Source organism: Arvicola amphibius, chromosome 6, assembly GCF_903992535.2.
Source record: "Arvicola amphibius chromosome 6, mArvAmp1.2, whole genome shotgun sequence".
NCBI lineage: Eukaryota > Metazoa > Chordata > Mammalia > Rodentia > Cricetidae > Arvicola > Arvicola amphibius.
The window spans coordinates 43026668-43051914 of NC_052052.2; the positions used below are offsets into that span (position 1 = coordinate 43026668).

At 46.7% G+C, this 25247-nt stretch overlaps 1 protein-coding gene across 3 annotated transcripts in view; it reads right to left on the reverse strand.

The window, feature by feature from the left end:
• Nucleotides 1–25247, reverse strand: part of Fyb2 (FYN binding protein 2) — a 104091-nt gene that overhangs the window by 54173 nt on the left and 24671 nt on the right. For all 3 annotated transcript variants that reach the window (XR_005285875.1, XM_038334187.1, XM_038334188.2), the window contains exons 2-4: nt 13787–14534; nt 10880–11035; nt 9151–9184 (exon numbers count right to left, since the gene is read on the reverse strand). Coding sequence is in view for 2 of the 3 variants with exons in the window: in XM_038334187.1 (XP_038190115.1) it covers nt 9151–9184; nt 10880–11035; nt 13787–14534 (938 nt within the window). In the remaining variant the exon portion in view is untranslated. The remainder of the gene's footprint in view (nt 1–9150; nt 9185–10879; nt 11036–13786; nt 14535–25247) is intronic.

The following is a 25247-nucleotide window of genomic DNA, read 5'->3' on the forward strand; positions in this document are numbered from 1 at the left end:
ACACACATGTAAACATACAACGTTAAACTCCCCATCTTATCTCATCCTTGGGCACATCCCCAGGGAGCTGTCCTCCCCTTGGTTGCCAAGCTTTAACCATGTGGGTCTCCTTTCCACTTTACAGGGACAGCATGTTTGCTGCTAGCTTCAAGGTTCTGAAGGGCAGCGCCTGAGCCTCGGATGGCTTCTGTATGACCAGCTCCTCTCTACACCAGATCCCACCTTTGTGCTTCTCTAATGCCCTTTTCCTAACAGCCCTCCTCCCCACCTATGCCTACATACCATTAAATGTCACTTTCTGCCTATAAATCATGGACATAATCTAGAAATTCTTTTCTGACCTTTAAACCTAGTTTACTTAGATCTCTGCTGCTATGGGATCGTGTGGCACCTTGTATCACACTGGGTTCCCAGTACCTCATATAGTATTTGGCATGCTGACGACAGCTAGTTGACAAGCGTGTCACCTTCTGGTATCCACAGCAACAAGGACTCAGTACATCCTATCAGAAAATCATGGGGACAGAACTGTTTTGGTTTTCCATGGTTCTCAGATGTTTTGAATATTTGCATACATTTTGCCAGTTGGGTATCCTTAATCTGATCATTCAATATCAGAAATGCTCTAAAACCTGAAAGCTCGGGGGCACGGCGTCAATGCTCAGAAACACACTGCATGGTTTCAGACATGCCCAGGTCAGGGAAGATAATGTTGCATCATGGCATTTTCCCACTTAGCACCTCCTGTTCCAGAACATGAAGGAGAGTACTGCAAGGTCCCTATACTCGGGAACCTCACCATCTGAACAGTAAAGGAGTTAAATACACAGCGCTAATAACTTGTTAGGGACAGGAAGCCTCCTTCCTTTACATCTATGAGCTTAGTAGCTTGGGTGAGGAACCTGAGCTAGAAGCAGGAAAGCTGATGTTGATACATTTGACACTGCTTTGCAGTCTGTCATTATGGGCTCATTTGTCTTTCCCCAACTGAAAAAAAAAAATTATTCTGCATGAGGGCAGAGGCTAAACAATGGCGGGCACATACTTGGGTCTGATAATTACTGAATTACCTAATTAATAAAACGGATCATGTTTGATAAGCAGGAGCCAGGAGGACATGATGTGAAGAAGGAGAAGGCTAGGATTTCTGCAGAAGTGTGGTAAGCCTGCTTGGGTAGTTGCCCACGGGTTACTCCATAGATTGAAAGGAATCAGTCGCGGGAGACAAGAACTAGAAGAAAAACCCGGAGAATCAATGGCCAGAACATACGAAGAAGGACCTCCTGGACTCCTGCAAAAGTTCGCTGTTTTAGGCTTCTATTATAAATTCAGAATGGATAACAAATGCTTAATGACTAATTTCATGGTGAGGTCAGTCATATAGCAATGAGTCCACAAAAACAGAGACAGAAGAAGAGCATGTCTTCAGGGAAAGCTAAAGTAATCAGGACAATGTCTTGGCAGTCTACTTGGAGCTGGGCTCTAGGCGGAGAGGAGGATAAAAGGCTCCATGTGAACCCCATTTTCACATGGCTCCCAAGCAAACACAAAGAGCTAAACTCAGTTATTCACTAAGCTTAAACAATAAAAAGGCTATAACACGGGATATGGAAATCAGTACAAGATACAAAAATGAAGTCTACCATCATTTGCCTAAAAGTTAGCAGAAAGTGTATCATATAATCCAACCATCTTTCTTTCATTGAGTTCATCTGATGTTCCTCTGGCCCATTGTTTAGCCATTCATTATTATTCTTCATAAATCTCTGCATGACAGGAACTGAGAAATAGAGATGAAAACCACAGATGACCCTTTCGTACAAAGTTTGTAGTTTAATAGATTCCTCCAAAACTCTTCCTGTTGGAAAGTCTGAGAGAGTTCAGTGTAGCTGAAAATCCTTAATAAAGTCCTGAGTTCATATCCTAAGGAACCTCCACATATATCACACTTTGAATCAAGATAAGAAATATCACAATCCCTGATTTCTCATCTGTGAAACAAGATTTTAAATAATACTTTCCTTGCATGAGTCTAACAGCTATAACAAGTCTAAGCAACGCCAGGCGCGGGGCCATATTTAAAGATTAGCTTCCAGTCAACCTTACTGAATAGACCTATGTACAAAGCAGGCTGCACACAATAGAGCCATCCTCATTGGTGGAGGTGTGGATGAGCCAGCCCGACGTTGTGAGCATGGGAGAGCTGTCCCCATTACTCATCTGTCATGTGGTGGCAGGGGTGGGGGAGAGATGCCTCCCCATCAATGCTTGAGGTGCATGAAATAGCTGCCCCAGTCCCCCATTAGCTGCAATACTTAGGAGAGCAGGCCCCGTATCTTGCCTGGGCAGCAAAATAGAGCCAACCCCTTTGGTAGAGATATGGTTGAGCCAGCCCTGAAGCTGTGAGCATGGGAGAGCTGTTCCCATCACTCATCTGCCATGTACCTTACCTCCCCTTCTGCCCATCAACACCTGAGGTGGGTGAGAGAGCTGGCCCTGCCCCTCATCAGCTGTAGCATTCAGGAAGAGTGTCCCCTACTCCATGTCTGGGCAACACAGTAGAACTGGCCCTGAAGGTTTAGGTGTGGGAGAAGGGACCTTGAGGATGTGAAAGCAGGAGAACCGGCCCCATCTCTTGCTCATTGCTGTGAGGCATGAACTAGCCAGGGCAATGCTGGAGAGCTCACCCTGGTGGTGAGGACAAGGGAGAGCTGGCGGGCTGACCAACCCTGCAAATACCCAGGCCCAGACCAGGGTTATGAGTTGGCCCAGTCCAACATCCACTGTAATATGGAGTGTGGTGGGCCCTTTACCTAGGTCTGGCCTAGGAACCACTAGAAGCCACTTCTTTGCAGCATGACTATGGCTGGAAGCTTTAGAATGAGGGAGGGACACAGTGTGAGGTATAGGGCTTTGTGACCGGGTGCGCGTTTCAAGGGCAGGATTGTGAAAACATGAAATATGAGAGGTATTCTAGTGCGTTCCTTTCTCCTGACATGACTGCCCTTGTGAAAAGGAGGACACATGGTGGCTGTCATATGTCCCCTGAAGTCTAATTTAAAAGGACAGGAAGACGTTTTGAAGTGATTTAAACTGAAGTCATCAGAATGTTTTGGATCTAAAATTCTATAGAATATATATTTCAAAAACTTCCTTCTCCACAGTTGCTCCTCCCTCCCACCAAGCACTCCAACCAAGTAGACTGGAGTTTCTGGGGGTCCCGTGCCCCCAGATATCAGGGCAGAACCAGAGGAGCTTCCTTTGCTGTTGGTCACTCAGATGGGGTGCCTCATCTTGATTTCCTGCCATGCAACTTCTCAGGGAAGTAACAAAGTAGTTAAAAAAACTGGCCTTGAGAGGTCTGCCACAAAGACAAAGACACATTGACAAGCTCTGTATCGTTCTTGCTACAAAGTAGAAACAGTCCGAGCAGCTTCCAGAAAACTCATTCTTGTCTTGTGTTAAGCATGGGCTATGTGCAGCGCTCTCATCTTTGTTAACAACAATCAAGAAGGAAACAGAATAACTAGAAGTCATCATAGAATCCCATCAGCCCTCACCCCATCCCCAATACTCGAGCCAACAATGGCTGGGTTTCTCCAGTATAGATTTCTTTAATCTCATTTCTATCTCCGCGTCCAGGACTGGTTACTTAACCTCTCTGTGACTCGATTTTCTCACCCATTGAAATGGGTATGGACTACCAATAGAGGAATGGACACAGAAGTGAAGACTTGAAGCAGACTATGAATGTTGCTACTTTTGTTGTTTTAATGACTTTCTGAGCTGCCTTCATATTTCCTCTCTAAATTTATTATTTATATAACCTAATTGTGATCTGTATCACTATTAATCTGTCACCTTACTCCATAGTTTGAAATTCTCCCTTGACTTGTTAGGACATTTAGGAAAAATGCCAAAATTTATCCCCTGACCGATGATATTCTCCTGCACCGTCCCCTTGCTCATTGGGCTATAGCCACGATCGCTTCCTGTCTGGTGGGTCTCCTTTGAGACTCTGAGTCTTCTCCTAGAGTGTTTCTGTGAGTGGACAGGGTTCTTATTCAGGGGTTAAGCCAAATGTCATCACCTACAACAGGCCTTTGTTGGTCCTTCTAAACTTCCTTTGGTCCTCTCAATTCCCAGTTTTATGCTAATACTCTCTAACAGCTTTCTCTATGACTGTTTCAGAAAAGGGCTGTGAATGCATTTGGCTGTTCTTAGTGCTATTATCACTGTTTTAATCTCCTTACCCCATGTGAGGCACCTGCTCGCACTTCCATGGGACGAACCCCTCCCTGCTCTGAGTGCAGAGTGCCCTGGACACTGTCAAATGGCTTCCAGCCCTTGAAAGCTTTGTGTTTCATTCTGCATGGGGTAGGCATAGGCCAGAGCCTAGATACAGAAGCCTGTTCCAAAATACCAGGTGTGAGAGACCAGCCACGTGACTGGAAATAAATTGATACCAGTATTTTAAACTTTTGTGAGACAAAGCATAAAAAAGCTCCCTTCGTACACTGCCCTTCCAGAGGACCAAGCCTGGTTCCCAGCACCCAGGGGCAAGCAGCTGGCTCCAACTCCAGGGTGATCTGACCCCCTAGCTTCAAATGATAACTGCACACAGTGGCTCATACCCACATACCAAAACATACATATGCATAATTAGAAATAATCAAAATAAATCTTAAAATCGTTTTTAAAAGTTCTCGTGAGGTAGAGGTAGAGTGATCTCTACATTCAAGGCTAGCTTGCACTGGATAGTGGGACTCTGTCTTTAACACACACACACACACGATACTAAATATTCATAAATATTTAAGTAAGACAGTGGTAGACTCCTATGAATACACTTGCAGGCTCTTCAGAGGCCCCATATGTGGGCATTTTCTCTACTCCTGAAATAAATGGCCTCTCTCTCTCATCGAAGTCAGACATTCCCTGATCAGAATTACCCTCTGCTACTTTTTAATGGGAGAAAGCCATATTTATAGCTCATGAATAAAACCTTGGCCAGCCCTGCTAAGTACTGACAGTGACCTAAAGCTAACTGTTGCCCAGGGACCAACCTGCCTTGTTCACACAGACTCTGACTGCTGATTCAAGAGGGATGCCAGCCAGCTTGGTTTGCACAAAAGATCAATGAGAAGGAGCATTTGCTAAAGAGCTCGATCCCTGTGGCGAGCTAACGAGACATTAATAGTTCAGCTACAAACAAGAATGTTGAGGCTGTGATGAAGAAGTAGCTAAGATTCCCTGGGCGTTATTCATGCACGGCTTGGTGTATACACTGGTCCCCACAACACGGTCAGGGAAATAGTATTGTATGTCCATTTGCAAACGTGAACATCAAAGCTCTGGCATGTTGCCCCTCCTCTCAAGTGTGGAAGAGGGGCTTGGTCTTCTTACTGCTCTGACTCCGGAAGTGTACGTGTTCTGTTGCACAGCATTGCTTCTCAGATTTTTACACAGAGTAGGAAGAGGTACAGAAATGAGCGACGGCCACCTTTGATGGCACTGAACTCTTATCAAGATAATTATGTGTGACCTTCTCCCCCACCCCACCCCCATCAATACAGCGAAAATATAAACACTTCATCTCCAAAGATCAAGGACAAGTGTTCTCATTTAGGGAGAGGTGATAGTCTATGCTGAAAGTGCTGTCCTGAGAAGGGTTAAAAGTCCTGTCTGTTATACATAAGAATCAAGCTCAGCTGGGACAAATGGCTGAAACTTTGGGGTACGGAGGTCAATTTTTCTCCCAATTTATTTTGAAAGACTGCTCAGTATACAGAATGTACTGGAGAAATACTTGTTAAATGAATTAAAACCCGATCCAACAAAGAAAGAAAGGTACTGAGTATTCCAGCCACTGAGTTCCACACCAGTAGAGGTTCGGGAAGCAGGGGCCTCACTTTATCCTGTCCTTTGGGATGCTGTATGATGCTCAGTGAGCTGCTCTGGAGGCCAGATTCTGTGTTGAACACTTGGCGGTCCTTGTCTCATTTCGCTGCTGCACCAGAACAGAAACAGGGCTTGCAGCGGTTAAGGCAGGCTCACTATTATAAATGTTAAGTGGTAGAGCTGGGATTCAAAACCCACGCTCTTATTATCTTCATGCTCATGGCCTGGCTATATTAGAAAGCTGCCAGGTTCTTTCCCAGTTATGATAAATCTGTGCCCAAGTTTAATATCTGTGTTGAAGGTCAGTACATGAACAAGGAAGATTTTCTTTTCCAGCAAGAGCCAGTTTCCATGGAAATTGTATCTAAGGCTGCTGGGCATGATGACAGTTATATGTTCAAGCTAACACCTGTCCTGTCGTTGACAAGGCGAAGTCCAAACTCCTTAGCAAGATTTTAATATACAGTCGCCTGTCCCTCGGAATCTCAGGGAATTACTTCAGAATCCCCTGCAAACACCACGGCTACAGATGCCCCATAACACTTTATAAAATGGTTAGTATGTATGTAGAATCTACACACCTACCCCCATACACTTATATCACCTCTAGCTTATTAACATGCCGGTGCGGTACCAACACATGCAAATAGCTGTGACACCATGTGCTGAGAGAATAAGGACAAGAAAATGGTTTTTTTTTTTTACATGCTTAGCACACAGAATCTATTCCAAACTTTTTTCATCTAAGGTTTATTTGGATCTATAGATCAGAGCCTACAGGTACAGATGGATGGATACAGTTTATAATCTGAATGTATCGATTATTTTTCCACAACAGGATACTTTTTTTCCCTATTTATCCCTCTTTATTACCATCTATATTAAACACGTTTTCCCCATCTTGGCTTTATTTGTTTATTTATTTTTAGTTTTTGTTCCTTTACTTTTTGAGACAGGATCTCACTATGAGCCCAGACTGTCCCCTGAACTACTATCAATTCTCCTGCCTCCGCCCTCTTAGTGTTTGGATTATAGCCATGTGCTATTGTACCTAATTTTATTTCTATCTTGACTGTTCGTCATGTTGTCCATCCATCATCCAGCCCCCTGTCAGAGGTGTGGGCTACCAGGAGGAACACCCTGCTCAGATCTCACTTCTGTATTACAACGGCACAAAAGAGGCTAAGTGGACCTACCTACCCCCTGCTTATCGTGTAGGACAGAGTTCAAGTTAGTTCCTCTTCCATGAATGCACCTGAGCACTGTGCTTCTTCTTTATCTCCTTTGCCTTTCATTCATATGTGCCTATATCATAATTCATATATAACAAAAAGTTCAGATGGGAGTTGTGTTCTGAAGCCAGTGTGAATAGCCAAAATTGCCTTCATAAATCCTGTAGGAAGATAGGGCCGCACAGGAAACTGTCTCCCGAAGGCCCCTCACAGCTCTCGGTGTAAAATGACTTGCGGTTGCCGTGGTTAAAATGCCAGAGAAATATTCATTTAGTGCCAACATGCTCAGCATAGTTACACTCATTCTGAGATATTTCCAGAACGACGGCCGTGAGACCAGGCTGGCTCAGAGCACTACAGAGGGCACCGCCGCTTCAGCTGCCCCCCGGGCCTGTGATCACTGAGCGGCCGGTGTGAACCACTGCGAGAGCCTTCCATGTTATCTCTTTCACAGAACTGCAGCTTCGCCGACCCACCCTTGCCCTCAACGCTTTCAAATGGACTCACACTAGGAGTTTCCAGAGCACGTGAATTATGTCTAGCGCAACACAACCAGACTCTGGCAGCACAGGCTACTGCAACAATCCCTGCGCATACAAGGTACGTCACAAGGCTCCTCTCTGCTCTTCAACCCCGTGTCTATACTGTCCACATTCTGATTCCACTCAGCTCTCTTGGTCCACAAAGACAGGTTATGTCCGGCACCTCCTGTCCCCTCCTATAGCACCTCTTCACTAGAAGTACACCGAGCAAACATTCCTCCTCTACACTGGACTCAAGAGTTCCCTCTCCGCTGATGGGCAGAGTGGATGAACAGCCCTACTTACTGCCCTCCCTTCAAGCCTCATCCTTTTGCACACGAGTCCTCAGTGTCCCTCAGTCTGACTCTGGATTCGGCCCGTGTGGTGCTTTGAGCACTGGATGGTGAGTGAGTCACCCCCGGAAGGCCTGGGAAAGTGAGTGTTTATGCTACTGTCTGGCTTGTCTGCTGCCATTTCAGCCTCGTGATGACGGTCAGTGCCAAGTCTACATATCCAGTCCCAGGGCCATTCTCAATCAGTCAGCTTCAGCTGAGCTGCAGACGTGAGCAACTCCCGCCAGCACTACTATCAGTCCGATAACACATGTGCTGTCCCCAAGGACTCATGGTACTAGAGATCTGCTTTCTCTAAGTATTACTAATGTTACAATAGAGGAATGCTTCCCTAAAGCCTTCCCGGTCCCTCCTGAGGAAATATGGCTGCGCTTTCACTGGGGCCACTCTAAATCATGTGGTTTCTCTACTCTAGATACCATGCTTGACGACTATGAACATCCTATAGCACAGCTGGAATAGGCTGGTGTGTCAGCTCGCTTCTCCTCCTGATACTGCCCTTGCCAAGAACATCCCCATGAGGGGGTGAAGCTTAGTCAAAACAGTCTGGGCACCTCGGAATTAATCGTGCCTTGGCAAGTGGGGCCTTTCTGAAGCTAGGCATCTGGGGTCATAAAATGAGGGCTGTAGCAGCAACTTTGCAGCCCCCAAGAGGCATGCAAAAGAGCAAGCCCACAAAAACCAGGCGGCACAAGGCAGGCACTTCAAAGTCTCAAGAGATATTATTTGGCTAAGTGAATTAATGACTTGACTCTTTCATAACAACATTCTCAGGAGGGGGCATGAGAAATAGAGCATCTTTTACCCATTTCCAACTCCTAACACCATAGCTGCCCAGAGCATTCTTTAGCCTCCTATTTGATTTATAACCAAGAAGGGCCAATGTTGTAATATACTAAACCCACCTGGACAATTAAGAAACATCAAGAACCTCAGAGGATGATACTTGCAACTTAGCATCAGTGCTGCCGTCAGATGCATCTTATTTAATCTTTTATTTAAAACCAAGATTTGCGGTTTGCTTTGTAAGTCTGTTCTTCCTGCAGCCTTTCTGGGGGATACACATGCTGGCTTTGGACTTCTTGACTGTGCTTGAGAAGGCCCATGAGTATACCCCAGTGGAGGAGAGGAACAGGTACTCACCTGTCTGGAAGCAGGGGGCTCTCCTTCGCAGTCACTGCAAGAGCAAGAGGCAGAAGGAAAAGGGGGTGTTGGTGGCAGGCTGGTTAAAGGGAATGATGCTCCCACGCTGGTTCCCAGAGGCCTGTCTCTGCACAGCCTCACATACCTACAATCTGTGGTGTTCTTTATGGACACGTTGGCTTCCTTAAGGACAGGACCCCCTGTGTAGGCTTCACCTCTCTCTGCCTTGCTTGTTTTGACCACGTGGCCTGGGAGAGGGGCTACCCCACATGTGTTCTAAATGACAGAGATTTACTGAGCATGTGCTGTGTGCCAGGCATGAGCAATATACTTTCTCGTAACCATCCCACAAGATTAGAGGTACCACAGCCCCCCACTTCACATGACAGACAAAGGAAGCTCAGCGAGTACCAGGCTCAAACTGAAATGGCTACTGGTAAGGAGCTGAGATCCACAAAGCCTCTTTTTATTATCACAGATTTAAGTGGTTTGTTCTAGACAGCTATCTTCTCTTTTGGAGCAATAATTTGAAGCCTGAGTCCTTTAATGTTTATAAAAGACACTGTTGGAAGCAGAGAGGCAGACAGATCTCTGGGTTCGAGGCCAGCCTGGTCTGCATGGTGAGTTCCAGGATAGCCAGGGCTACACAGAAAAACCCTGTCTCAAAAAACAAACAAAATAATAAATTTTAAAAAAAATCACACTTAGTTTTCCCTGATGTGGAGCTGGCCACATTACCATTAAACACCCAGGAAAGCTCTGTCCCTGAGTGGGGACTTTCCTTTAAAGGGTAAGGCTGCAGGTGACCTGGGACATGCGTGGATCTCCATGTGTGGGTCCCCGGACCAGCACACCACAGCACACTTAAAAGGCAAATGCCTTTTTAATCTCATCCCACAAGAAGACAAACTCTGGGGATGAGGTTTTTAAAGTCCTCGGGTGATTCCGATGCTGGCTTCAGTATGAGAGGCAGTGAGTTAGAGGGATTCAACGGTGAAGCTGCCCAGAGCAGACAAATGAACAACCATCGCTGTATTAGCGCTGCTACCACACGGGTGATCTGCTGTACTGATGGCCATGACAAAAACAAACGTCCCTGCGCGGCACCCGCTGCACAGCGCCTGAAGTGTGCATTCCCCTCGTGTTCAGTGGGGGAGCAAGGAAAGGTGTTTCAGACATTAGGAGGAGGATGCCGAGGGAGGAACAGAAAGGACCAGAGGTGTTCCCCTAAATGGCAGAGGGAGAGACAAAAAGAAACATGGCTTCCAAGGATGCATCACATCCTACAGAGGATGCGGGGCACAGGGTACAAGGAGACCTCAGTAAATATGTCGGGTCAAGCTTAAACTGACTTTGCCCCATCTTTTCTTCTTCCTCCTCCTTCAATGACTGTTTACAGCACAGGTTGTGCAGCACACATAAAGGTTCATTACTTTTTTACTTGGAAACTTTTCATTTTCTTCCTCTTGGGCAGGTTCCCAGTGGTGCAATGCAGTACTCCCAGGGGGAAGTGGACCGGCTCGGGAGTGATAAGGGACCAATTCCTACCCCCATGTGTCATTTCACGGGCAAACTGCCACAGCTGCACATACAGACAGCAGTAAAAATGTTCAGCCCCTTGGAAGACCAGCTTGCTACACGGAAGTGGGGTGGAGAGGGAAGGGGCACGTCGTCCAGGCGCTGGGCTAAGACTCTGGCTGGTGTGGGCAGGTACTGCGCTTCTTCTTACCTTCTTTCAGGGTCTTGGAGACAGCAGTTGTCCTGTGGAAGGCCTGGAGGTTCACAAATGGGGGTTTTGCAGGCTTCAGGGGAGGCGGACCGAGGGTCTCAATGGAAGGCAGTGGCTTTGTTTTGGGAAGCCTGTGAAGCCTGCTCTCTGTCTTTTCTGAGTGTGGACAAGAAAACACGCAGGGTGTTATTTACATTGTTAGGTAAAACTGACCCGTTTGCTGGCCCTCTGACTAGTCTCCGTCCGGCAGTGAGAACACGCAGTCCCAGACACGCACCTGCTCACGTCGCTGTCTTGCTGACCCTCAGCGCGGCCCACTCACTGCTCCTCTACCATTCCAGCACACCCTGGATTCCTATGTCCACCACACGGCCCTGTCCTGCTTCTCAATCTTCAGTGCACACATCTTCCACTCACACCACTGGCTTCTCAGGGCCCCAGCCCTGGCTTTAAAAGCCATCAGCGACTCGCTCTTATCCGAGACTTTATGTCTGCCCCTCCTGACTTTGAGATGCTGACTTTGGCTGAACTCCACTGATAGATCCCTAAAAATGTCCTCTTGAGTTTTCTGGAACCAAGGCCAGGGCGAACGCTCTCTAATCTCCACGCTCTGGTGTAGTGCTAATTGTGCTGTGTCTGTGCCAGGGCCAGGAGCCTCTGCGGGGACTCTTTCCTGGCTTATGGGAGGGACCGTGACTGTTCACAGAAAAGACTCCTCAAGCGCAGGCTGAGCAAATAGCATGGGACTGGAAAGCAGACTAGGAATCGATCCCTGAGATTCCAGGGCTCTGGCTTCAAGGTTCTTAGGATCTCTGAACTCAGTGTCTTCAGATTTTTGACACAGTCTCAATAGTGTGTATCTCTGCTTTCTGTATTCATAAATACGACGCCAACAGGAATTCCATGATTATACATGAAAAATCATATGTCACACTTCTCTTGACAGAAAGGACACAATGTTTTTAATGAGCAGGGGATCTTCATTCTTGGTTTACACAATGCAGTAGTTGTCTATACGGGCCCAAGCTAAACAAGCAGACTGTGTTTCATATGTGCCTCTGGGGAGTTTGTGTCCTCTGCAGACTAAGACGGGAGGCCAAGTTTCCTTCTTGCCCTTCCTTTAGAGGTCACATCTCCAGAAGCTCAGGGCTAAATTGCTCCCTTCTTAGGCTATAACTGTAAGTTTGTTAAAATGTTGGAAATTTTAGTTTTAATAAAAATCAACAAAACATATCAATTATTAACTGGATATGCACTTCTCCCCCCAAGCACTGTGCTAAGCTGATCTACATGGTTATCATTAAATGCTCCAGAGTAGCTGTGCCTGGGAGATGACCCACCCTCCTTTGCTTTTCCCTATACATCTTTCTTTTCAGTCACCTTGCTTCCCATCGTCATCAGTACCTATTTTTTTTACTGTGTTTCAGGCATTATTGTAGGAGCTGGAGCGAGAACTGAGGACAGAAACAGAGTCCTGGCTTCAGGGATGCTCATCATAATAACAGAGATTAATGATACAGAAGGAATGAATGAAGAAGGGAGTCCTGAAGGGCTACCTGGCATGGAGACCATAGGCTGATGAGCTAGGGAAAGAGAAGTCAGAGATACAAGGACTGACATGCAAGGCCATTAAGGGTATTGTACTTTAGTTTCTATCCTAAGGAAAAGGAGAAGCCTTAGGATGTGTGTGGGTGATCCGCTCATATATCAAGCCATCCGTCAGTTCGTCCACCCATCCAATCAATCAATTAATCAATCAATCACTAAATAAATATGTTTTGAAGACCTAACTTGATCTTGTTCTTGAGTGATAAGGCAGTGGGTGAGATAAATTTTATGCTCTGAAAACGCCACCTTCCAGAAGCAAATAAGTGTGTGACACCTTACTGGGGAGAGGCAAGGGCCATGAGGAAACCGCAGAACTACAAGAAGTCCAAGGGTAACAGGAACCACGAAGATGATTTAAAGAGTCCACTCAGAGCAGGGGTCACTGCAACAGAGACTACAAAGGAGGACGAGGTCATGGTCAGGGACCATGCAGAAGAATTTTCCAGGCAGATCTGTGCCAAGTCCTGGGACAGAACCGGCGTCTTATGTCTAAAGACTGCGTGGCAAATGAATCAGGAGACAAGGAGGATGGAGGAGCAGGCCAGCACCAAACTCTGTGAGGCACTGTTAGAAGGTCGGGCAGATTTTGAGCAGCAGGGTGATGTGACCTGGTGCTAACTTAGAAGCTCACCATGTCTGTGGTGGTTGAGGCTGGGGGGCGGACACAGGAACATGGGAGACAGGGAACGGGTGACTGGACTGGACACAGAACACCAGGGGGCAGGAGTGTGAGAGCAGGGAAAGCAGCTGGTAATGGCCCAGTGAGAGAAAGTATGGTAGAGACTAGACCCTGGGCAGAGACGGAAGTTGAGGGATGCTGAACATACTTTTAGGGCAGAGCCAGAGTTGACGAATTCAAAGCAAAGAATGGGAAGGTCAGGAGACGAGAGTTTCCTTCTTAGGTTTCCTACCCTGAAATGAGTTTTGTGCTGTTTTCTACAGAGAGAAGGCTGGTGATGAATTTGACTCATGCTAGAGCATACGAAGCTTTAAGAAGTTTATAAACCACCTGTGTTCACACAGCTCGTAGTAGGTAGAGCTGGGATTCAAGTGCAAATGCAGTCAAACTGTGCCACCCTGCAATTCTGGATTAAACACCTGCTCAAACCTGAGACTACAATTTAACAGGTATGCCAACTAAAAAAGCCCAAGACTACAGTTTAACCGATATGCCGAACACAGCCATGCTGTATCTCCATTGCAAAGGCTGCATCTACTTCAAGTCTGCAGGCTTAGGGTGAGAAAAACAATGGTCTTGCTTGTCTTAGGTCCCATGGGGACTTGGACTTAATTTCTTACCTTGAACCGGGCTGGTAAGCTCACATTCATAAACAGGCTGGCACAGGCTGCTCCTGGGGCTCCCCTCAGCTCCAGGGCTTTCTGTGCTTTTCCTGCCGTGCTGAGGAAGTGGCGAAGGGGAGGGTTCAGAGGCCACGGGTGATTTTCTCTGGACCATCATTCGGCTCTGGGGAGGAAGGGTCTGGACTCTTATTGCCTCTGGGCCGTTTTCAGGTTTTCTATGAGCAAGTGCCGTAGTTTTCTGCCCTTCCAGATGGAAGGCCTTATTCCCAGAGTTGGTTAGGGGAGGAGCTGGGGACAATTCACTCTTCTGAGATGAAAATTGCTCCCAGTTCCAAAGCTTATATCTGAAGCTGCTGATGCCCATTCCTTTGCCCTCGCTAGATGTCTCGGATCTTGATTTACTCGCATCCAATGGCACGGCAGCTTTCTGGGAATTTCTTGCAGGACACACAGCAGATTTTTCCAGAGGTCCCGAGGAATTTGAATTCTTCTGAATATCACCTCTCTGGGTCGACTTTGTTTTCTGGCTTTTAAGAGGCCGGGACACTTCGGCAGAAGCATAAGGTAGGGGCTGATGGTGGGGGGAGGAGAGACGTTTCCTGATAGCCAGATTCTGAGTTGGCTGTGTGTGTCCCCTGTCCTCCTTTCCAGAAACATCAGCTGGCAACTTAATAGGTCCTGGAAGAGGTGGGGCATCAAACTTTTGAAATTTGGCTCGAAGTTCCTTGAAGTTGCTTATTCCTTCCTAAAGCACAAAGAGGAACAAAAGTGTCTGGTTACCCTGGGAAGATGTGCAGCACAATCAGCTGACTTCATTGTACCTGTTAAAGGTCTCCCGTGGCTGATGTGACAGAACTGTTCCCCAGGTGAGCCATATTAGCCTGTGCTGCTGCTATCAATGTTGATAGGTGAAACCATTTTCTCCCTCTTAAATCTGGCCATGTTGGATGTTCTCACGGCATGGAAGGACCCATTAGAGACAGCACTAGCAATTGATACATAAACCTTTTTGGTGTTTTAGTAAGACAGGGTCTCACTATATGCAACCCTGCCTGTCCTGCACAGAGACCTACCTGCCTGTGCCTCCGGAGGGCTGGGATTAAAGGCACGCACCACCACATCTGTCTGATAAGCCTTTTGATGGCTTCTCTCTTAAGAAAAATAGTTAAAATCTGCTTTGGCCTAGAACATTATATTGTCTCTGTTTGCTCAGAAGATACTGGAATTTTCTCTCCGCACGGAACAATTGAAGCATGACCAGTCTTCTACAAATAGGCCGTTTACAGTGGATCTGGGGACTCGCCCTACTCTCTACCCTGACCTACTTGAGCCACAAAGTACACTCCCATCCATTTGTCAAGTATTTCCTTGCACTTCCCCGTTGATTTTCAGCTCACTCTCCGTCAAGACAGCCTCTAGGAGGCCCAGGAGAGCCAGCAGCTTCGCTGCTCCTTTGATTCTCTTGGATCTCTTTATGACTTGGCTGTTGATTTTTCACACTTTGTAAGAGCAAACTTTAGAAGGCTCATGTCTAAATCTGACTCTGTCCTTTCTCCTCCAGGCAAATCCTACGCCCAGTCCTGTCTTAACTTCTCTTGCAGTTGTATAAGATTATACAATATTATACGCTAGAAGGATTGGGTTACCACACAGAAAGTGTCCAATGGAGGGGACACATGGTAGGACGGCGATAAACCAAAGCTCCGAGGGGGGCAGATAATATTCTTTTGCTTGTGGTTCCCTTTGGAGCACAGCTCGAATCCAGCATATGAAAAAGGGTTTTTGGTAATGGCAGCCCAGGCCTAGGGCAGAAGGTAGGGGTGGGGGACAATGCGGGAGTGTCCAGGACTATATAGGGAACTGGCTGTTAGTCCAGCCAGATAGGCTTGGTACTTTTTCTACTGTCCCACCTTCTCCTATTAGAGCTCATTTATTTTGGTAAATGCATTCTGGCATCTTTTGCCTGCATGGGAGGCAAGAGGACATTTAACGGAGCCACTCCAAACACTAAGAGCCATTTTTCTCTCCTGATCACGTTTCAAGTTTTGTGTTTTCTTTCTTTCTTACTTCACGTACACAGACCATTGTCATGGTAGTGACTTTAGATTTTGCCAGCGGAGGGAACGCTGGGTGACCTTTCTTCGCCATGTTTACAGTTGACTCACACCTGCTCCTGAGGGTTTGGGAAGGGAGGGAATTTGACAGGCATCAGAAGGCAGGTGGCTGCAGGCTGGTTGGTGAGCTCTCCTCATCCCACTCCCATCCACACCTCCACCCCAGGGCACGCTTATAGTTCTTCCTCCAAATTGCCAATGGTTCATTTCTTATACTTGAGACAACAGATCAGCTAAAGCATCTCCGTGTCCTCTCTCCTGATGTGGCAGAAGCCTGTACTGGGAGTGGCATCAGGGAGCCTCAGGGTGAAGTCCTGGCTTAGTCCTTCTCCAGTCAGGTGCCTTATGAAATCCTTTTGATGACTCTAAGTCTATTTTCCTTACTATAAACGAGGACTTATTCAGGCGGCTGAAATATGAGGGTTAGGAGTTCAAGGCTAGCCTGGGATACTCTAGGAGCCCTGTTCTCATAAATAGTACAGGCTGGCTGAGGTCGGAAAAGACATGTACCTTCTCACAACAGCTCAGGATCAAATAAGATAACAGACATACATACTTCTGGGTGAGTAGTTATAACATACAGTACATGACCTTACCTATTGAAAGATTTCAGTTTAGTACCACGAAAAAGATTTGTGGTGCAAACAGTCTCCAGGACCCTGCAGCATACAAAATGGAGACTCTCTATCCCGTAAACAAGAGCTCCACAGTCACCTCCCACTTCCCTTTCTGAAGCGTTGAGTTTGACTCTTGTGGGTAATTAAACAAATGAAAAAAATACAGCATTTGTCTCGTGTCAGGTGACTTTTAATGCAATACCCTCAAGGTTCAGCCGTGATATAGTGTTAGAATTTCCCCTAGCCAGGCAAGCTAATGCACATGTGAAGTCCCACTACTTGGTGGGTGAAAGCAGGAAGCTCTTCTGCCAAGGCCTGCCTGGGTTATCTACTTAGGTTCTTTGCCTATTTTAGTTGCCGGGAATCAGACCGCTCTAAAACACTGTTTTGATGTCCTGCTTTCAGGTCTCTTGGGTCTGTCCCCAGATGTTGAGTTGCTGGGTCATGCGGCAATTCTATTTTTAAGTTGTTTCGTTAAAGCCTCCCTGCATACTGCGTTCCATGGCAACCACATCATTTTACGTTCCCACACAATGGCACACGGGATTCTTATTTATTAGCGTCCTTACCAACTTTTCTTTTTCTGGATCCCAGCAGGCGTGAACTGGCCCGTGGTTAAAGTAATGCCACCATGATTTTTTTTTCTTTATGATCTGAAGCCATGTGAACTAGAAAGCTCTTACTTGGTAAGATTTAATCTTTGTTAGAGAGATTGTGCAAAACCTTAGTAGGAAATAGAACGGTGCATTTGGTAACCTTCAAACCAAGGACCTCTGCAAAGAGCACTGGGTCAGGATGGGGCAAACCTGGCTGTGCTTGGGTCATTTCCCCTTTCCATAGATGTTCACTAAGTCCCTACTACATAGACAAGACTCTGTTTTCAACATCAAAAGCCTCTGCTCTCAGATGTTACAGTATACTATTAGGGAGATAGAGATTGTAAGCAAACACACAAGAAAACCTTAGAGGCAGGAGCCAGATGGGGAATTAGGAAGGTGTGGCAATGCTGTGTGGCTCCATTGTTCTGGTCTTCACTGTTTTGCTCCATCACATGCCAGAGTGGGTGTTGGTCTCAGTTCGGTGATCATCAAACCTCTTCAGCATGACACTGTTTCCTTCTCCTTGGTAGGCATGGGGAACGGATGTGATTTGGACTTTTCTGTATAACACTCTCTGAGATTTCAAAGTGGAGGGCATGAGGTAGGTGGCATGGGGGGGGGCTGGGAGCTAACAGTGGGTTAAAGCCTTCTGGCTAAAACCATAGCTCCCTTTTAAGGCCCCCACATCTTTGTGAGCTTCCCCTGTCTTCTTGCTACTGCCACTTTGAAATGGCTTCTGATGGTCTTTTTGCTTCCACTCTGGGCTCTTCTAATCCTTCATTTACCCAGCTGTCAGACAAATCTGTTTAACAACACGAATCTGACCATGTAAGTGCTTACATGCTGAAAATCCTTCAAATTGACTTCCTTGAGCTCTCAAGTCAGCTCAAATACATTTCCTAAGCGCTGAGACCCATCCTAACTCCTCTCCCAAACTTTCTGATACCCCTGGGGCTCCTCCCCAGCAGATGGCCCCGTCTCTAGCCTCAGTGTGTTATGTACATTGCCCTCTCTCATGTCTGTACCTTCACATGTACTGTTTCTTCTGCCTGGAATAGTCATCTTTCTCCTAGTCCCTCAAGTTAGCCAATCTGATTCATATCAGTTCACAGTATGTGCTGCTTGCCTTCTAGGAGCTAGACACTCAAGTTAGGATACCTGGACTCATGAAACAAACAGACACCTTGGATCACTGCAGTATACTATAAGGAAATCATTGTATACACAGCCCAATAGAGGCTTGGAGATGCAGAGAAATCTTCCTGGAGATGACAAGGGACAGCAGTGGGCCAACAGTGGGAGGGTGTCCAGAAAACAAGGACCGCAGGCCTGGAGGTATGGAGCAGCTTGCTGTAGATGAAGAGTTAGAGGCGAGGCTGCAAAGTCTGTCTTCTTAAAGCGATTGAGGCAATCGTTAGAACAGGGAGCATGACTGACGGGTCTACTGAAGAACGCGGTCTACAACAGAAACACCTTCCACGTTTCCTCAAGGACAACAAGCAACACCACCTTCGCTCTCTGCCTGCTTTCCCCTGTAGGCAGCCGGACTCAACCAGCTCAGTGCCGTGAACTTGCCCTTCATGCAGAGGCCAGAACGGTCAGTGCTGCATCTCTAGGCAGTCTTCTGCTACACCTTTCCAAGCGGAGGTGAGGGAAATGAGCTTTTGGGAGCCAAGTGTGGGAGAGGTTGCCGTGCTATGCAGTGGATGGTGGCGTCCATGGGCTCCCACGTGCATACAGCATCCTTCCCAGTGTGCTCGGTAATTCCCGAGGCCATCTATGATAAACCCCTTGTTACTTAAGACAGGTAACAATAGATTTAGTCATCTGCAGTGAAGATCACTGACGTATCCATCCCGCTATGCTGTCCTCCATAGCACCTCTGAGCACTCAGTGTTTCTGTCCATCTCCCCCAGTCAGGGTAGAGACTCCCCAGGGGCAGGCCTCTGGTTGCAGTTCAGTTTTTGGTCACTGCTGTAACGTGACTGGAATAATAGAAGTCTTACAACAGCTGCTCAATAAAATCTTGATGAATGGATGAAGATTTACAAGTCTTTCAGAATCCAGATGATGATACACACACAATACCTTACTTTCCTCTAGTCCTGAGGCTCACAAAGTGAAAAAAATGAACCAGCAAAAGCATGCTGGGGAAAGTCAGCAGGTCCATGGGAGACAGGAACGGTAACTGTAGCGGTTTTAACTTTCCGGTACATCGTTGTGAGGCCAGCTTTGAATCTCCACAGAAACACACAGTCCCCCCAAATGTCGGAAGATAGCGCTGAAAATAGCTTTGGAAAACATCCTGGGCACTTCGGATCTGGATGGACCAGGTGAGCAGCAAACGGTCCATTTAGGAAGCACGTGGCAGAGCCCTGCCCGAGATATTGTGGGAACAATCAAAGATAAAAGGCGCGGTGTCCTCTAAACAGAAGAGGCTTATCTCTGATGTAGAAAGGAGGGGGCATCCAGCCACCATAAACAAAGAAAGCACTACTTCAGAAGGAGGCAGCCAGGATCAAACACTTCTGAGTCCAGTTCCCTGGACTTGATGTTATGACATCTCAATTTAGCCAAACGTGGAGAATGATACTCAGGTGTCTCCTGTACGTGCACACGCCACAAGCTGACGTGAATGGTTCACACATATTCACCTGCCCACACCTGTTGGGTTCCCAGGTGCAGACAGACACCAAGCACAGAAAGCCTATGTGACTCCCTCAAGGTCACAGAAGGTCAAAACTGGGATTGGATTCCTGCAGGCTGGCTTTGGAGCTCATGGTCACCACCGACTCTATGAGCACATGTGCTCCCGTGCCCCTTTGTGTGTTTCAGACACATTTGATAGCTGTGTTTTCTGTCCTCTTCAGCCTCACTGTGAACTCTTATGCATAGAGTCTCTATTAATCTCTTCAATAGTCCCACAATGCAAGCATGCTTATACACCATTTTATAGATAAGGTAATGTGTAAAGAGAGGTTAGACAGCTCCTCAAGCTTATATAGAACCATAAAGTCATTTTATTGCTACTTCGCAACTGTATTTTTGCTACTGTTATGAATCGTAAATATCTATGTTTTATTAAGGTCTGAGGAGGCCCCTGTGAAAGGGTCATGATCGTGTGGACCCCCCCCCCCCAAAAGGAGCCTTGACCCACTGGTTGAGAACCACTGATAGAGGAAAGAACATCACATAGGAATTTGAACCCAACTCCATGAAACCCCAGGACTGCTTCCAACCATCCTGCTAGTGTCTTTATAAATTTAGAACCAGCTTATAATCCTTTGCTGCCTCACAGAAGTTCTAGAACTAACTGTGTATATGTCACAAGTCCATTAGAAACTGGACAGTAGCCACAGCCAACCAGGTGGTTCTGTGAGTAAAAAGGCTTCCTGAGCAAACCTGAGGACCAGGGTTCGGTTCCCAGACGCAATGCAGAAGGGGAGAACTCACCCCCTGGAAACCATTGCCTGACCACATGTACACTGCAGCACCCATGGGCCTGCACTCACACACGTCATACATACGACAATGAATAAAACAAACTAAAACAGAAATTACCTACTGATTATTTTATAAAAGCAAATTAAAATTCCAGAAAACATATCTCTTAAAAAGTCTTTTAAAATTTATACTTTAAGTGTTTGGCCTGCATAACCGTATGTGCACCGTGTGCATGCCTGGGCCCGGATCCTTTGGAACTGGGGCTTGGGTTATGAGCCGCTGCATGGCTGCGGGGAACTGAACTCATGTCCTTTCCAAACACAGACAGTGCTCTTAACCACTGAGCCAGGTCTCCAGCCCCCAGAAACCCTCACCTTCATTTGCTTTTTGTTGTTTATACTAACAGGGACACAACATTTTCCTAGTAAAATTGAAATTAAAAAGCTATAATAAAAGACAAAGCAAATATACTCATGTAGTCTTGGATTCTGAGGGTGGTTCTGATGTGACGTAATCTAAAAAATACATAAATATGCAAAACTAAGTAACAAAATGTAGTTTGGCGATGTCATTTTTATAAAGTCAATTTGCAGATGAGAAAAAGTCTGGTGTCTAATCACATGTCCCTTTCTGATGTTTACAGAACATGGGATGGAAGCTACTTGGCCACATCTCTTTGCTGGGCAGAGTATCATGGTTCTCTAGATGTCCTTCCATGATGCCTACATCACAACACACCACAGTCCCCCACGTGTGTGATTGAACCCCTCCCCCATGCCAGTTGTGCCCCTCAAATGCCACTAATTTCTGAATTTTCATAGACTGCTGAGTAGGACTCTCCACCACAGGGAAAAGCAAGGGCAACATGGATGGGAAAAGCTTACGACAAGCCTGAAACCGTCCCTGCTGGACAGCAAATGCAAGGACCCCGAGGGACAGGCAAGCTAAAAATCCAAGGCACAGGGAAGCTGCAGACACCAAGAAATCATGCTCTAGCCAAAGAGGGAGCCATAGCAGCCAGGTATAATCTAATACAGAAAGAAGGAAAAGGCTTACAGATAGTATGGGGTCACTTTTCAGGAATACAAGCCTCGCCACTCTGATAGATGGATAGTGGGGAGACTGCCTGTGTTCCCGGTACCAGGGATTAACACCTACAACCCCCAGGAAAGGATAAAAATGGCACGGAGCAGCCTGAAGTCTTCTCACCTGTCCTGGGAACAATTCAGAGTAAAACCTGAAGCCCCCATGATATCAGTATAAGGACTGATAATTGCTCCCTGTCCTCTTCAGTTAGGTTATCAGGGCCCTTAGGGAGAGCTCCCCAAGTGATCCAAGGAAGGACTAGAACTGGGGCCTACAGCTCAAACTCTTCCTTTGTCATGTCTCCACCATGCAGACAGGAAGCCAGTTCCCAGTGTCCAGTGTGGTCACGCGTCTCTGGGCACTCCTTTGGGTCAGCTTTGCGTGCTTATCGCCTTCTAACGTATCTCTGCTGCCCTGTGGTCTCTGTCAGCTCTCCGCTCTTTACAATGCAGCCGTTCTATTCATCTCTGTTATCTTCAGCTGATAGCTGGGCCAGCTAAGCGGAGCAACCCCAAACATTCAATGCCCGCTCAGTGAAGGCAGTTATGGAAAACAGCCGCCTAAACACAGGACTGAATGTTTTGTCAATAAATACACCATGGCATCATGAATCAGTTTGGGGCCCTCGAGATGGCTCAGTGGGTAAAAACACTTGGCTCTTAAGTCTGATGGCCTGAGTTCAACCTGCTGAACTCATAATCATCACAAAGATGTGGTGGCTTGAATCTGTAATGACAACGCTCCCACAGAGACAGGAGAAACCTCCCCGAATCTCCCAGACTAGCTAGCCTGGAGTTTGCTGAGTGGCAGAAATCACAGAGTGGGGAGAACCGATTTCTGTGAGTTATCTTCTGATACAGACATGCATGCGCCCGTGTGCGCACACACATACACACACAATAAATAAGTCTGGTGAAGCCTGCCTGAAGTGAGGTGAACGGTTTCCACTGGAGAGGAGGCTCTGGAGTTATTCTGGGCTGATGGGACAGCATAAACAAGAGAATGAAGGCCTGCAGGTCCTCTGCATTTCAAGGGGCAGCCAGAACATGGCAGAGGCGATGGGAGGAGAAAGATGTACTGCCAGAGGCTCTTCAGAGCCTATACTCAAGGAAGAGATAATCTTGCTTGCTCTACAGAAGAGCAACAAGGAAGAGAAGATATTTTGGTGCCGCGAGCCTTTCAGAGAACACAGACAAGGTTTAGTCTTTAGTGGCAGATACCTTTTCTATAAGAAGGCCTTTCTGTTCATCAGCAGCCAGAAAAACTCTGGAACTGGAACTCAAGGTCCCAATAGACTTGGCACTAAAATAAATAATCATTTCTCCAGTGTCAGAAATGAATACTTATGAGCCAACTTTCCCCCATCAAACCCTGTCCACCTAGGTCTTTCACAGAACCCAGGCTTCATTGCCCTCTCTGTCTTTGGGAAGTTGCTTGGAATCTTGTCTTGTCAGGGTTTCTTTGGCTGAGATGAATCACCATGGCTGAATCAACTTGGAGAGGAAAGGGTTTATTCTTCCATATCACTATTCATTATCAAAGGCCAGACAGGAACTCAAACAGGGCAGGAATCTGGAGGCAGGAGCTGATGTAGAGGCCACGGAGGGGTGCTGCTTACTGGCTTGCTCCTCATGGTTTGCCTAGCCTGCTTTCTTATAGAACTCAGGACCACCTGCTCAGCACCATCCACAAAGGGCTGGACCCTCCCCATCAGTCACTAAGGGAATGCCCTACAGGCCTGCCTACAACCTGATCCGATGAAGATATTTTCTTAGTTGAGATGCCTCCTCTCGAACGACTTTAGCTTGTGACAAGGTGACATAAGACTATCTAATAGGACAATTACTGAGATTCAGGTTTTGGTGTATGGATGTGTGTTGTGTGAATGTGCCTGTGGATGTAGATGCCAATGCACACATGTGGAGGTCAGAGGCCAATCCTGGGTATCAGGCCTTGTGTTCCATGGTTTGAGAGCTGGTTTCTTTGTGGCTTGCAGCTTTATACACAAGGCTAGTAGACCCACTAGCTTTCCGGCTGTGGTTTCCACCTCGAATCTCACATGGGAGTGCTTGGATTACAGATGTGTGCTACCACATCTGGCTTTACGCGGGTTCCAGGGAATCAAACTCAGGTTCTCATCCTTATACGGCAAGTCCTCGGAGAATGTCTTCCTAGCCTAAGGTTTAGATTTTATCTCAGTTTTAAAAAAAAAATGCCTATAATCTTTATGCAAAAGTGCTGGTCCAGATATACTTTGGGATGCAGAAGTTCTCCAATTTTAGAAAGGTGGCATATTACAGATTCTGCATACCTAATCCCTGGCATGGTTTGCAGCAGCATGCTGTGCTCAGACTGGCTACTTGTTTCCATAGGAAAACCTAAGTGTTCATCTAAGGTCCAGCAAGTACTGACCTGAACCTGTCTTGGGTTGATTTAGGTAGGGTTCCGATACCAAGACAGTTATGATGAATCAGTTTTCTTAGAGGCATGCTGCACTTGGGAAATGTGGCTGGGGCATTATGGAATCTTATAGGATTTCCCAGGAAATCCCACAAGACTGGGAGAGGAAGAAAAAGGCCGACAGTCTGTACCAGGCACACCAAGTGATATCTGCGGCTGCAGGACGCCCCTAACAGAGAGTCCAGCAGGTCGTCTGCTTCTGCTTATATTTTCGCAGTTTCTCCTTGCTGGCCATCAGCTGCATGAAACAACTCTTCAGTGACTCAGTGGCTCTAAAATTCAATTCAATTCGAATTTTCCACTCTTTGAAAACCAGCGCTATCCATAACTCTTTAGCAAATAAGATGCCATCTTAGCCAGGGTTTCTAGCGCTGTGATGAGACACCATGACTAAAAGCAACTTGGAGAGGAAAGGGCTCATTTCCTTTCTACTTTGCCATCCATTATTAAAGGAAGTCAGGTAGGGGCTTAAACTGGGCAGGGACTTGGAGGCAGGAACTGAAGCAGAACCCAGGGAGGTTCTGTAAGCTTACTGGCTTGCTTCTCATGACTTGATCCATCTGCTTTCTTATAACACCCAGGATCACCAGCTCAGGGGTGACACCACCCACAACAGGCTGGGCCCTTCATATCAATTACTAATTAAGAAAGGCCCTATGGGTTTGCCTACAGCCAGATCTGATAGAGGCACTTTTTTCAATATGGGCTTCCTCCTCACAGATGATTCTAGCTTTTGTCAAGTTGACATAAAGCAGGCTAGCACAAACGCTAACCAATTCCTTCAGCTCCTCGATCTGGTCTCAAGCCACTGTGACATGTCCTCTCTCTCTCTCTCTCTCTCTCTCTCTCTCTCTCTCTCTCTCTCTCTCTCTCTCTCTCTCTCTCTCTCTCTCTCTCGTGCTGTGGAAGCCAGGACTTTATATAATGCTAGGCAAGTGTTTTACCATGGAGTCCCTGCCATTCTGCCATTCGTTCACCTTTATCACTCTGATCACACGGACCTGCTGGGCTTCCTGGATGAGGACCGTATTTTCCTGCAAGATCTGTGCTTCATAGCCGGGCGGTGGTGGTGCACGCCTTTAATCCCAGCACTCGGGAGGCAGAGGCAGGCGGATCTCTGTGAGTTCGAGGCCAGCCT